Below are 14,430 nucleotides of genomic sequence, written 5' to 3'. Positions count from 1 at the left end.
GATTCTCTCTGAGGTTTACCAAAGGAAAATGGACTTTCACCCTGTATGTGTGTCATTTCATCTAGGTTGATGAGGAGTATGTAAATCCTCACACCGTGGAGAGAGCGCCAGTGGGCAAGTGTCCACTGAAATGGGGCCAGTCTCTGTACATATTGGGTAACCTGCTGGCAGAGGTACAGTAAATTCCACAAAATAAAATCGCTCTATATGGTAATGCCGTACTGTAGCGTTTCTCAATCGCTTCTCTGAGACCTTTTGAAAAGTTTATCTCTCTTATGAAACACAGCTGTTTCAACATTCAGTTCATTTCAGTTCAGTGTATTAAATAATATTAAGCAGCACTAATGTTTCAACATTTATAATAATAAGTATAATGTTACGTGTGTCTTTGGCAGGAAATTAGCATATTAGAATGATTTTTGAAGGATCATGTGACGACATGCTGGTGACCCTTCAAAGTGTGGCACATTGAAATTGCAAATGGAATTGAAACACATCATTTTTCAAAAATCTCCATATCACATTAAAAAATGTGGTACCACTTTACAATAAGGTTCATTAGTTAATGCATTTACTAACATGAACTAATCATGAACAACACATGTACAGCATTTATTAATCATAATTGAACATTTACTAATGCATTATTAAGATTCAAGTCCATGCTTGTTTACATTAGTTAATGCACCATGAGTTAACATGAACTAACCATGAACTACTGTATTTTCATTAACTAACGTTAACTAACATGAACAAATACTGTAGTAGATGTATTGTTCATTGTTTGTTCCCGTTAGTAAATGCATTACTTAACATTAACTAATGAACCTTAATGTAAAGTGTGACCAAAAATGTTAACACTTGCATGAGGTTTGTTTGTTTTTTTTTTGGACTATTTGGAAAAGTTATATTTTAAAAAACTTCAATATAAATGTACACTGTTAACAATTTCCTGTAGTAACTTACTGTAAATCAATCACAGCAATAATATTGTATTTACATTTACAGCACAATTTCTCTTGCTATATATATATATATATATATATATATATATATATATATATATATATATATATATATATATATATGTACTTAAAAGAAATGACTATGCATTTGACTATGTATTTGTGAAAATAAAAGCTTTCTTGGGAGTGATGCAGCAGGCAAAATAGAAGCTCTAATGCATTTCACAGCCCAAAAAGAAAAAATCTGAAATCATAATTTCAGTATAATTTTGTACTTTAACCTCCTTGAAACAACTAATATGTGACTGCTCCTATGTAAAACGGATTTTGTTGTGCTTATTGTTTGTATAGCATGCCTCCTTCTTCATTGATTACACTGTAAAACCCAACAGTCAACTTTATAAAATAAAATGAGTGTAGTTTACTCAAATTTGACTGAAAGTTAATTCTACTCATTTGAAAAGAGTTTTGGACTCAGTGTTGAAGGTAATGAATTAATTAAATACCTCATTACTTTAACTTAAAGGGAGTAAGTGCACAGTACTCATATACATTTACATCTACATTTACATCGTTTTTTAACTCAAATGATTTGTTGCAATCGGTTTCCTCAAATGGTTTGAGTTGTCTTAATTAATTTAGTATTACAGTTCTCAGTTGGTTTGAGTTCTCTTCATTTATTGGATTTTACTGTGCTCAAACTGCTTCATTTGCTCAAAGGGATTAAGTTCAAAGGGATTGAACCTCAAACAGTTTGAGCTACCATAACTTTTTGGGTTTTACAGTGTAGGTATACGCAGGGTGCAAATTACAGGGGGTATGGGGGGGTCTGACTCCCCTAACTAATGCTTGATCTCCCCTGAAGAACAAGATGTATGGGGTGGTCTGAATTTTAATAGTTAAGAAATAATGTGCTCTGATCAGTTTCTTAAATAATATCACTAATTTAAATACTAGATAATGTAAATGCACTTCTCACCACCCCTATAATGGTTCATACCATTGTGCATTACATGTTTGCATCAAAATATAATTTAGTCGTTTGAATCCAGCAAATCTAGAGCACCAACAGACAAAGTAAAGGGGGTCACGCACCAGAAGCGCCACTCAGCGACGCACAGCATCGCACCACACAGCGCCATGCATTTCAGAGTTCTAAACATAGGTTTCGATCAGGGTACACAGACCAGCGCCGTAAGTCGGCAGCTGTCCACGGCGCTAAGTGGCACATCAGGTGTGCGACACCCTTAAGCGTCAACAAAACATGTTTCTTGTATAGTGGGCATTTGTACTGTAGGTGTCCATAAAACTAGATGCATAGTTTGTATTTTATTATACGCTTGCTCGCACGTGGAAGTTGAACAATGAAATAAAAAATATTTTTCATAGTCATCCATTAATAGGTCTATTTAATATTACAAATGTCATTGAGAACCACTCAATATCTTTCAAAACAAAAACAAAAGTTTGATTAATAAAGTAGATTGAATTAAATAAATAGTAATTGAATTAAATAGATAACTTTGGTTTACTGAAGCATATTACCGAACTTAAACAAAGTGACCTCTGGCCTTGCTCCTTCTTATCTGCTCTCACTTCTGCAGATCTATGTGCCCTCCAGAAACTTGCGTTCTGTGAATGAACGTCGCCTCGTGGTTCCATCCCAAAGAGGGAAGAAATCACTTTCGCGAACGCTCACGCTAAATCTGCCCAGTTGGTGGAATGAACTCCCTAACTGCATCAGAACAGCAGAGTCACTCGCTATTTTCAAGAAACGACTAAAAACTCAACTATTTAGTCTCCACTTCACTTCCTAATCTGCAATTGCCTCTCTGGATATCACACTAACTGTACCCAAAAAAAAATAAAATAAATAAAAATAAAAAAATAAAAAAATACTAATACTACTAATACTTGCCTTCTTAGACTTTACAGACCTGAAACTTGCCTATAGCACTTATCCATTGTTGCTCTTATAGTTGTGTAAATTGCTTCCTTGTCCTCATTTGTAAGTCGCTTTGGATAAAAGCGTCTGCTAAATGACTAAATGTAAATGTAAATGTAAATGAAAAACTTGACCCCCCCCCCCAAGTATATATATATATATATACTTATATAACTTATATAACTTATATAACAATCGATTGCGTTGATTGAGTTACCTTAATTTTTTGGGTTTTACAGTGTAAATGTCAAATAACAAAATGTTTTTTTGCCTTTACAGGGTTTTTTAGCACCTGGAGAAATCGATCCTCTCAACAGGCGCCTCTCCACTATCCCTAAACCTGATGTGGTGGTTCAAGGTAACATCTGCAGTGTTTGACAACAGCTTAATGTGGGTTAATTAATTTAGAAACTTGGGTTTGTTGTGGAATCTATTATATAATCATTCCCTCTCACAGTATTTACACTGGCCGTCTTCCATTCTTGTGCTTTCAGTGTCAATCCTGGCAGAAAACGATGAGATTAAACATCTCCTGCAGGGCCATGGCATTGACTCTGAAACCCTGGAGGACATTCACCCAATCCGAGTTCAGCCCTCTAGAGTCCTCAGCCACATCTATGCCAGACTAGGTGAGCTCAGAGTAGAGGAGATCAGTCAGATTGAAGTAAAAACACTATCATCTTTATGTCTTTTCACACCTCTATGGAAAAAAGAGGTTTATTTTACCTCTTTAACACCTCAATACAGTGAAATGAGTGACCAAATGAGAGTCATTTATGAGAGATTATAATATTTCCTTAAAGGTCATATTGTTTATTGAGTAATTTTTACTTGGAGATATTTGAAGATCACAACACTTTTTTTCAAGTACATTTTACCCTTTGTTTGTTTGTAAGTTTTACTCAAACAGTGCAATACTGAATTAAGCCAAGCTTTTACAGTGTATGCTTTACCTAAAAACATCATAATAGTTCTTGCAAAACAGAGAATTTTGACATCATTTACTGACCCTTCATGTCACAAAACTTGAGCTTCTGTCTTTTATTAAACACAAAAGATATTCTGAAGAAAGCTAAAACCAGTAACCATTGACTTTCATAGAATTATTTTTTCCTACTGGGTAAGTTCAACAGAAAAAAGAAAATTAAAAATGTTTAAAACCACTTGAAGGAGAATAAATAGTAGCGATGACCAGATCTGATCACATGATCAGAAATCAGTCCTGATCATGCGGTTTCAGACTCGATCGGAATTGGACGTTGCCTCCCAACCAGGACTCGAAAATATATGTATCTATATCATTACATTTTAACACATCTATTTTTATGTGGTGGCACAAAGTTAGACCTCTTTCGTGACTTCACACAGAAAAACAGCAACGCATGTGGCATGACATTACTTTGTTGCAGAGACGCTATTGGTTAAATGGGAGCAAAGTAGAACACGGAAGTTGCTTAAAGTGGAATGTGCGAGTATGTTTGCGGTCTGGAGGTATTATAAAGTTGATGACGACAACTTTGCCATGGCAAACTGTGAAATAGGTAAACTTGGCATTGCAAGAGGTGGAAAGGAAAAAGGCTATATTTAACACAACAAACCTGATAAGACACCTCAAAAACAAATGTAGAACCTTGATTTGAAATGTTTTCTCGCCACTTTTTCTCAGAGAAAGCTCTGCCAGCTCTTTATAAGAAGATTTGTGACAAACTATTTGTCCTGTTATAAGATGTACCCCATGTTTCGATCACCACAGACACATGGAGTTCATCCGTAGCTTCTATATCTCTACTAAGCATTTATGTATTATAGAAGTATCGGATTGCGTTTTGGTATTGGTAGATATTCAAAATCAAATGACTTAGACACTGACTCGAGTGCAAAAAACCTGACATCCCTAGTAAATAATGTGTTAATTTTCATTTTTGGGTGAACTATCATTTAAATAAACAGCACAGTACTGTTACAAACCATAACGTAAAACCATAGACTGTAAAAGACATGTAAAAGTATCCGTGACATCACCTATTGGTTTTTGAAGAACGCAAATAAAGCAACAAGTAGGCATGACCAACTGTTGCCATTTTGTTCGCACATCATTGCACTCACCGGGGATACCAAATAAGGGCAAAGAGGCGGAGTGTGAGTGAAGCTACAGACACCTACATGCATTTACAGGCATTTTGCTTGGACAGGCTTTTCTTTGGGAGAAACACTTAATACTTCCTTACCTGCGACTTGTTTGTGTTCTGACCACATGTGCTTAGCTGTATACTATATCAATAAAGTGTTTAGACTTTTAAAAACACTGTTGTAACACATTGAGCCACTCAGCATTGTCCTTATGACGTTTTTCTACAGGAGGAAAACGCAAATTACTTCCAAACACTTCAAATATAGTCTGTGTTAGTAAATGCAAGGCTATTGATGAAATCCAGGCATAAAACTGTATGACAGTGTTTCAGATGACTGTTCTAGAGCCTACAGCTAATTAATCTGTCAGATTTTTTAGTGCATTACAGTTCTGAAGAACATTATGAGTGGTAAATGATCTTAAATAAAACAAATACATTTATTGATACGGTGTATAAGTATATAATTTCACTCACCTGGGAAATGGAGGCAACTTGAATGGTTAGTGAGCAAAATTAAGTGCACACAGCAGGCTATAGTATCTGATAACTGTAGGAAATAATTCCAAAAGGCAATTGACTGTGTAAAGCCACATAAAACAACACAAAAATACGATGTATATGCTGAGTTCAGCAGCTAATCAGCCGGAATCAGCTGAGGTGACGAGACAGTGAGCAGCAAGATTTAGCTGTCTCTCAAGTGGCCACGGCCTTAATTATGTAGACTTAATAAAACACCCCCTCACAGTTGTCATAAATAGTAATATCAGCTTTATGAACCAAAACCAGCTACTGTACCAGGCTGTAAACAAGTTTTTATCAGCTGTAAAATTGGCCAATTTACTATTGCAGTCAGAAAACATCTGGATTTCCTGGAGCCAGCCCCCAAAGGCGAGTCGATGAATTGCAGTTTTAGTTAATTCAACAGTCCAGGTTTTTTTTGTATGAAAGTGTCATTTTGCATATAAAATGATGTTAAACAACAGAAAAATATTCAGACTCATGGCAAGTTACTACATGTAACAACAAAAAACAGAGATAAAAAGCATTTACAAACTGAACAAAATGCTGTCAATTTTTTTTTTTTCAGGGCGAAACCAAAGGCTGGGACTGACTGGACGACCGTACCGGCGTATTGGTGTGTTGGGAACGTCTAAATTCTACATTATTCGCGACACCATCTTTACCTTCACACCTCAAGTATGTAAACATGCGAATTTGAATTTCTTGATAATTATTTTAATAACCCTGAACCACAAAACCAATTATAAATGTAAATTGTTTGATATTGACATTTATACATAACCTGAAAGCTAAACAAGCTTTCCATTGATGTTAAAAAAACAACAACATTTGATTCAGCTGGAATCTGAGGCTTCAAAAATAATCTAAATACTGAGAAAATTACATTTAAAAGTTATCTAAATGAAGTGCTTAGTTATGCATCTTACTGATCAATATTTTTGTTTTGATATATTTATAATTGAGAATATATAAGATATATGCATGAAACATGATCTTTAGTTTAATATTTTTAATAATAAAGAAAAAATCAATAATTCTGACCCGCACAATGTATTTTTGACATAATATTTAAGGTTTTGTGGTCCAGAGTCACATATTACATGCTGTATTTATTAATAGCATGGCAAATTAATATAAGTCTGCCCATAAAAAAAATTGATGGGAGAAGAATTTAAAAACAACAATATAGATGTAGCAGCTTATTTCCATAATAAGCAACACAGTCTACATAGATTGGCTCTAGTTAATAATAATGTGGCAAGCTAATCTGTATTTACTTCATCTTGTGGTATTTCAGACAATTTCAGAAATTGCGTGGAAAAAACTCTTATACCACACACTCTGAGTTTTTTGTGTCCCTTCACACAGCAGTTCAAGAACAAAATAGGTTAAAGGGAGAGTTCACCCAATGGTGAAAATGTTCCAATCATTTATTCAACCTCAAGTGGTTTCAAATCCATTCGACTTTCTTTCTTCTGTTAAATGTAGTTTTCATTTTACCTTGAAACAGTTGACAAACGTGTTTCAAGGGTCATGAAAGTCTCAGCACGATGTCTTCACTCCTCTAGTTTGTTTAGGTGAGAGTGTCGAGTGGCAAAAGAGAGAAGGGTTTGCATGAAAATGGGAGTTTCAGTACATGCACACGCTGATTTTTTACAGAGGCAAAACAAATACAGACACAGGGGAGACAGTGACTATGTTTACATGCATCAGTAATTGAATTATTTGGCTTAATGTGAATAAGGCAATAATAAGATTAAAGTGTTTACATGAGTGCTTTTTTGAATGTTCCTTTCATGATCCCGTTTTACATGTTATAGCACTTTATTGGTTTAAAATCTTTGCATCATTGCCGCACTATCCACATTTCCTCTGGAGTTTCATGCAATTTCGGGTGTTTCATTTTTAATTTGTCGACTTTAACTGCAGTTTGGGATTTTCACCAAATCCATTCTGGAACATTTCATGTATGCCCCTATGACAAATGAGAAACTGGATGCGAGGAACTGCTGAAAGAGTGTCGTTTTAAAAGAATTTGATAATACAACACACTGAATGGAAGAAAAAAACGTCAGCATTTCTCGGTAGATGCAAAGACTCGGTAGGTGTAGAGACAAGTGTCAAACAGCCATGTGTATAAAGACTATACTGTCACAAAATGCGGCGAAAAACATACGTGGCGGAAATCCTACATAATTGTAATAGTTTGAGCTGTTTACATAATTTTATTCAGAGAGCAGCATTTACAATGGATCTTTCAGTCCATAATATTGTATTGTAATTACTGTAAACATAAATAATTTTTAAATAAATGATGTCTTAAAAAAACTAAAAGAGTACTGCTGACTATACTAACTAGCTGTGCTATCTGATTAAACATAAACAAAGAACACTGATCACACACTTACCAAATCCGCATACGTGCCAACACGCCCGTTTTTCCCAGGATTTCTGACCCAGATTTAGTGTTTTGTCATATTTCCCCCAGTACTGGACACAGACACATCCTAATAATCAAAACCAACAGGAGCCGCATCATTTTTTAAAAGAAGACGAGTGAAAAATCCGGATTTCATCATTTCCAGATGTGAAAAGCTCTTGGATAAAAAAATGTTCCTTACAAACATATTTTTGTCGCGTGTTAGCAGACCACTGTAATCCACACATGTGGGTCCACATGCCAACTGTGCTCTCATCCCGGGAAATGGAAACAAAACCTTGGTTGCAGCACATTTATAAATGTAACACTGACAACCCATGTCTCAGAATAAATCTTCTTTTTCCACTTGTTTTAATTACGGTTGGCAACACAACGTGGTGTCTCTCTGCCGTCTGAACGCTGTAACAGATAAAAACTTCGAAGCTATAATATACATAATGATCTCAATGCTGTGATGTTGCTTCAAAATTTTGTTTCAAATCATACGAATTTGCTCAAAATAATGCAAAAACAACCAATTTAAAAAAAATTTTTTCATGAAATATATGTGTCCTGGTAGTGTTTATAGCAATGTGGGACACATACAAGTGAAGTCAGAATTATTAGCCACCTTTTAATTATTTTTTTTTATATTTCCCAAATTACTTTTTAATAGAGCAAGGACATTTTTACAGTATGTCTGAAAAATTTTTTTTCTTCTGGAGAAAGTCTTATTTGTTTTATTTTAGCTAGAATAAAAGCAGTTATTAATTTTTTAAAAAACATTTTTGGGACAAAATTATTAGCCCCTTTAAGCTAATTTTTTTTGATAATCTACAGAACAAACCATCGTTATACAATAACTTGCCAAATTACCCTAACCTGCCTAGTTCACCTTATTAACCTAGTTAAGCCTTTAAATGTCACTTTAAGCTGTATAGAAGTGTCTTGAAAAAAATCAAGTAAAATATTATTTACTGTTATCATGTCAAAGATAAAATAAATCCGTTATTAGAAATAAGTTTTTAAACCTATTATGCTTAGAAATGAGCTGAAACAATATTCCCTCCATTAAACAAAAATTGGCGAAAAAAATAAACAGGGGCATTAATAATTCAGGGGGGCTAATAATTCTGACTTCAACTGTATATGACTGTCAATATGTCACAAAATGTGTTTTGGTGTTTTGTGACCTTTAAAGTATGGTTTAGTGTTTTCACAACAAATGTAAGCTAAAGCACATATTTCCAAAAATCCTCTGTTGAATTTAGCAGTTAATCCCAATTGTTGTGAAGATGAGTTCAAGTGCATAAAGCAATAACCACTTAAATGGTGCGGGATATGTCAGATACGTGAGATCATTTGATTGGTTAGAAGCTTTGATGAGAAACTAAAGTATGAGGTGATGTCGAAAAAAATCTTTGATCCATTTAGGTGGAAGTAGCGAACTGCAAGCTTTGGATGTTTACATCTTTTTAAACAAATTTTGTCACTGTTTTGGAGCACACTAGCTTACATATTTCCTTAAGACTAAACATACTGATACTAACATCTAAAATACTTTATTTTGATTTCACTGGGACTTAAAGTACATTTTTATATCAAAAATGGTTTGACAATCTCAGCTTATCTACTGGTTTTGATCCTGATTCAATGTCCAGTTTGTTGACCATCAAGAGTTTTATCTGGCCCTGGACAATCACATGATCGTGGAAATGCTGCGTGTCGACCTCTCCTACCTGTGCTCTCACTGGAGGATGACAGGACGACCCACTGTCACCTTCCCCATTTCACACGGCATGCTCAGTGAGTGACCTCAACACACCGGACATATGCAGGAAACAGCTGTTCATTCTGAGAGACTCATTTGGTTTTTGTCCTTTGCAGGCGATGATTACAAACAAGTTAATCCTACGGTTTTGGCAACCCTCAAAAAATTACAAGATGGTTATTTTGGAGGAGCAAGGTAATGTATTTAAACAGATCAGAACAAATCTGATCATTATCACTCACCCGAAGCAGCCTGAAGACCAATCCTTTTTTACAATTCAAGGGTTAAGACTGGAAAACTGACTGATTTTCTTGACACCTCCTGTTGTGCTCATCTTACTTTTATGGACTGTGGTGAGTGAGCCACCAGAAGCACGTCTGATGCTCATTTTTAAGACTAATACCACAGCCGCTAGTTCATCCAAAATTGAGAACAATTACTTTCTTTCTTCTGTGAGCACAAAAGGTTTTCTAATTTATTTCTTTTTTTGAAAAATTGCCACTCGCCGCTTTTTGTCTTCATGATGAAAGCCAGCTGAGTCCACGATTATTTAAAAATATCCTTTTGTGTTCCAAGAAAGATAGAAAAGTACAGGTTTTTGGAAAGAAATCATGGGGAACAAATGAGGGTTTTTATTGTTGGGTGAACTACCCTTGTGAACATGACGTGTGCTTGCTTATTTGTATTGATTTTGCCCCTCAAACCATAAAAGCATTTGTTTAAAAAAACCTATACTGGCAGATAATGTAATATTACAAAAAAATTAATTGTTAAAAATATATTAAAAAACATACACTTGCAAAAGTTTATGTATTAACTTTCATTTTTACCTTAATTTAAAGTGCATTTTAAGTCCAAAACAACTTTTGTCACGCTTTAAAGAAGATTATTTACACTGAGGTCTTACAGGCCATTCACACAGAATGCATGTCGTCACCTTGGAATTGAAAGTTCTATCTGCGTTCGTGATTTTGAGTTTTTGAGCTTCAAAGTTTTTGCATTCCATATAGCAAACAATATGTGTGAAACAGTTTTTTTATACATTAACATGACAGAGACCCTAAATGTAGTCTAAATGTAAATTATCAGAGTTCTTTTACATTTGCAAATTAGAGTAAAAGAAAACACGGTAAATACAGACCACTCTAAATCAGAAAAGTCTTTTTCCACTTGGAATTATAAGGTTCTATCTTGCAGATCATTCATTGAAGCATTACTTAACAAGAAACACAATCAAAAAATATATAACTTAGTGTTTTAACAATATGATGATGCTTGAGAAAGTACATATTTTTGCTTTCTTTAATATTTATTTTATGTTTTAGGATGATTTTTTTTGTTTTGTTCAAATTAGGCATACAAGACTGTGCTAAATAGTTTGTCCAGCGCAGCTGTTAATTTTATGTAATTAATATGGTCATATTTATTAAATTGCATGCTTTATTTGAACTATTGAATTATATTTATTAAATTATATGCCCCCGTATACCTGGCAAATTGTTGTTTAATAAACACTGTTTTACTGACTATGTATACACAAATAAAACTATTTCACATTTAATATATTACACTTTCTCTTAATTGTTTCTTTTTCAACAATGTAAAATTTAACATTTTTATCTCAATGTCAAAAACGCTTCTAAATCATTACAGTAACACACATCTCATTTTTGTGTGGTGCGGCATTATTTCGCTCACTCTGATTTTGTGTGATTTTTGTCTTTCTGGTCTTTACCGCTGTCAATGGAGCAGTTCGGTGAAATGACAAAGAAAGCTAATCCTGATTGGTTCTTGTGCGTGCATTAAAAATGCTGATTGGCTCACAGAAAGAACCTTATAAAGCCAAGCTGGAATTCGACTTTGCAGATAAAACCTTTTTTTGTTTTTTAAACAAAAACACTTAAAATGTAAACAACTTAATCATGACATAATGTAAATATGTTCTCATTTTAAAAGAATATGTCAATAACTCAATGTTGACAAAAAATGTCGGATGGACCTTATAATTTTAAGGTCACGATTTGTCCTATTTGCTGCATTTACTTTTTTTCGGTAATTGCGTTTGATGGACATGTGCGACCTTTGCACTCGCATCTCTCATCTTTTGCATTGCCTCGGACATGAGCGCTGTTTTTTAGATTGATAAAGTTTAAAGAAGAATTTTAACTTTTACACACAACAGCACTCATCAACACTTTAAGTTCAAAACCAAACACTTCCCTAATATTTAGTTGGCCTATACCTTCCGATATATGAGTATGTTTGACTCCGCAGTATTCATATAAAAGTATTTGAGAATTACCTGGCTGTTGATGATATACCTGGCTATTACCTGACATTTGATTCGAATATACCCACTTACTTCAGCATGTGAATAAAGAAGTAGTTCCAATGGAGAAATGAGACAACCTCACGATTTATTGAACAACTTTTTCTGTGCATTCACACTGAAGGCGGCAAAAATGTCAAAGTTTGCTCTGGCCGCCCTAGCGGCAATGCTGTCTGTCTTTACTGCTCCGATGGTGAGAGTGTCAAAATTCACTACATTGATTTCATATTTAAAAGGGTTGTTGCAGTATTTCAGCAGATCAGATACATCAGCTCATAAATGGTTTCTAGCATGAACATGTTGCGTGCCTAATTCATTTACATATGGAAGATCAAGTTGTTGCATGTGGTGTGGCTTTGCTCCACAATATGTGCCCATAATATTTTATATCCCTTCGAGGCTTTGATCCTACTTGCGTCATTTTGGTGACTGTCTCTTTAAATTCAAATGAGCCTTTTTTTAAAAAGAGGGCGGAGCTACAAATGCCTGTGTAGCAGTATAGTGGCAGATTCAAAAACAACTATAAAGTTCTACGCTAATGATTGAGCAATCGTCACTAATGGGCGGGCCTTTCCACCTCCGATGACACGTACAAAGGCAGAATGTCAATCAAAGTGTTTCTGCAGACTGTTTTTATGAAGTGTGATTATAAAAAATAAAATTCATAAATATTTATTATTTAGAAGCTGGTTATGTTAACAGACTGTTGCCACACAACTGTGTTTAAACCCCTTGTGAAAGTGATTTTTGCACAATAGGTTCCCTTTAAAGCAGGGGTGCCAAAACTTTTTCTTAAGGGCCAAAAACCAAACTTGATTGAGGTTAGGGGGTCGAAGGTAAATATTACAATGGGAAAACTTTGGCCAGTGGGCCCTCCTTTAGTTATCTCAGCTTTAAAAATTACCTTTTTACTAGGGTGCCTTCCTAATTCACTGATCTAGGCTGGAAATGTTTTTTTTTTTTTTTGCCTTTAACAGTGATGTGTTTTTGTGTGTGTGTGTCATGTTATTTCGCATGTGGCTTCCTTCCGTAAATGGATCCCACTTAACCAAATATCATTCCTTGAAGAGTCACTCAATCAATGCAATATTTACAGTTTTTCTCGATTGCTTGGATGCAGTTGTCAACTGAAACTCCACATTTTCAAAACAGTTAACACATAGGCCTAAACTGCGGCACTCATGGTCTAAATGACACATTTTGCTTGCAAAAGGCACATATCATGTCAAAACATTTAACATATGTAACAAAAGCTAGTTTTACCTTCAAACAACACAACTTGCAAACAAGTATATGAGCTCTTTCAATTAATCATTACACAATGGACAACAAAATACAAAATACAGAACTCAAAATGCATCACCATTGCTTGCCATTGTAGCTTATAGCCAATGGCATTTGTTGTCTCTATTTGGGCTGTCAAATTCGCCTTTTTGCAAAGAATTGGATCAAGAATAAGATGTGCTTTGATTGAATATATATTGAATTCATGACATTTTTCAAACTGTGGCTGAAAACCGAAATACTGTATATAAAAAAAAACAGACAAAAGTAATAAAATACTGTAAATATTAGAGAAAACACAAGTAAACTAATATACAGTCAAATCTATTGGGAGTATAGGACATAGCCATACTGACCTCCTCCATCAATGCTGGCACAGAACAACACAGACCTTCCATCGTTTTTATAAGGTTTGCAGAATGATGGCTAATTGAAGATTTGTGTGAAGGAGTGTCAAACCGGTGCTTCAATGATTTCATACTGATGTTTTTAATAGTTAGGAATAGATGGATTCTGTTTGGTTACCAAAACTAAAACAATGGAGTTTGGACTGCTTGAATGACATCTGTGTTAACTGTTTGGAAAATGGTGGGGAAAATGTGTGAACCCAATGAGAAAGGGTTTACACATTTGCAAGACTGGTCCTCTGCTCTGCTGGGATAGTGATGAGGAAAATGAAGAGGAACCTAGTTTCTTTAACCAGGTCAAAGCAAACTAGAAAAACTGTAATTATTGTGATCTTATTTCATTATTTGCAATGCATACATAAACAATTACCAACAATTTTATCATCTGCATGGTTAAGTCAGCTGTCAGGGATTTGTCACTTTTAGGTTTTCTGCATGGCATTTCATGTTGAGATGTGTAGCCTGAGGCTGACAGTCCCTCTGTCAGGCAGTTAGCTCACCTGCATGGGCGGATGGAGGTTGACAGGCAGGTACGTGACAAAGCTGTGTCTGCAATGACAGTTTTTTTATATTGACACATGCTGAAAAACTCAAGTTTGTCTCCAAACTGACTGAAGATGTGCTCAAGCCTTTGAGGCCTTCTTTTAATTGCGTGT

The 14,430-nt window shown here is 34.9% G+C and overlaps 1 protein-coding gene across 6 annotated transcripts in view; it reads left to right on the top strand.

Moving 5' to 3' along the window:
• The window catches only part of phka1b (phosphorylase kinase, alpha 1b (muscle)), a 47,365-nt gene that overhangs the window by 14,938 nt on the left and 17,997 nt on the right, over window positions 1-14,430 (top strand). For 4 of the 6 annotated variants that reach the window (XM_087301413.1, XM_087301411.1, XM_087301412.1 and 1 more), the window contains exons 12-18: window positions 66-173; window positions 3,190-3,268; window positions 3,405-3,539; window positions 6,130-6,239; window positions 9,645-9,789; window positions 9,871-9,949; window positions 10,037-10,107. In XM_087301413.1, coding sequence (XP_087157539.1) covers window positions 66-173; window positions 3,190-3,268; window positions 3,405-3,539; window positions 6,130-6,239; window positions 9,645-9,789; window positions 9,871-9,949; window positions 10,037-10,107 — 727 coding nt within the window. Of the gene's footprint in view, window positions 1-65; window positions 174-3,189; window positions 3,269-3,404; window positions 3,540-6,129; window positions 6,240-9,644; window positions 9,790-9,870; window positions 9,950-10,036; window positions 10,108-11,108; window positions 11,159-14,430 lie in introns of all 6 variants that reach the window. The other 2 variants (XM_087301415.1, XR_015520382.1) reach the window with 2 other exon arrangements.

The sequence above is a fragment of the Danio rerio genome, chromosome 21 (assembly GCF_052040795.2).
Source record: "Danio rerio strain M-AB ecotype USA chromosome 21, GRCz13ab, whole genome shotgun sequence".
NCBI lineage: Eukaryota > Metazoa > Chordata > Actinopteri > Cypriniformes > Danionidae > Danio > Danio rerio.
Note: the sequence above shows the minus strand (reverse complement) of the source record. Positions and strands in the feature narration are given on the sequence as shown.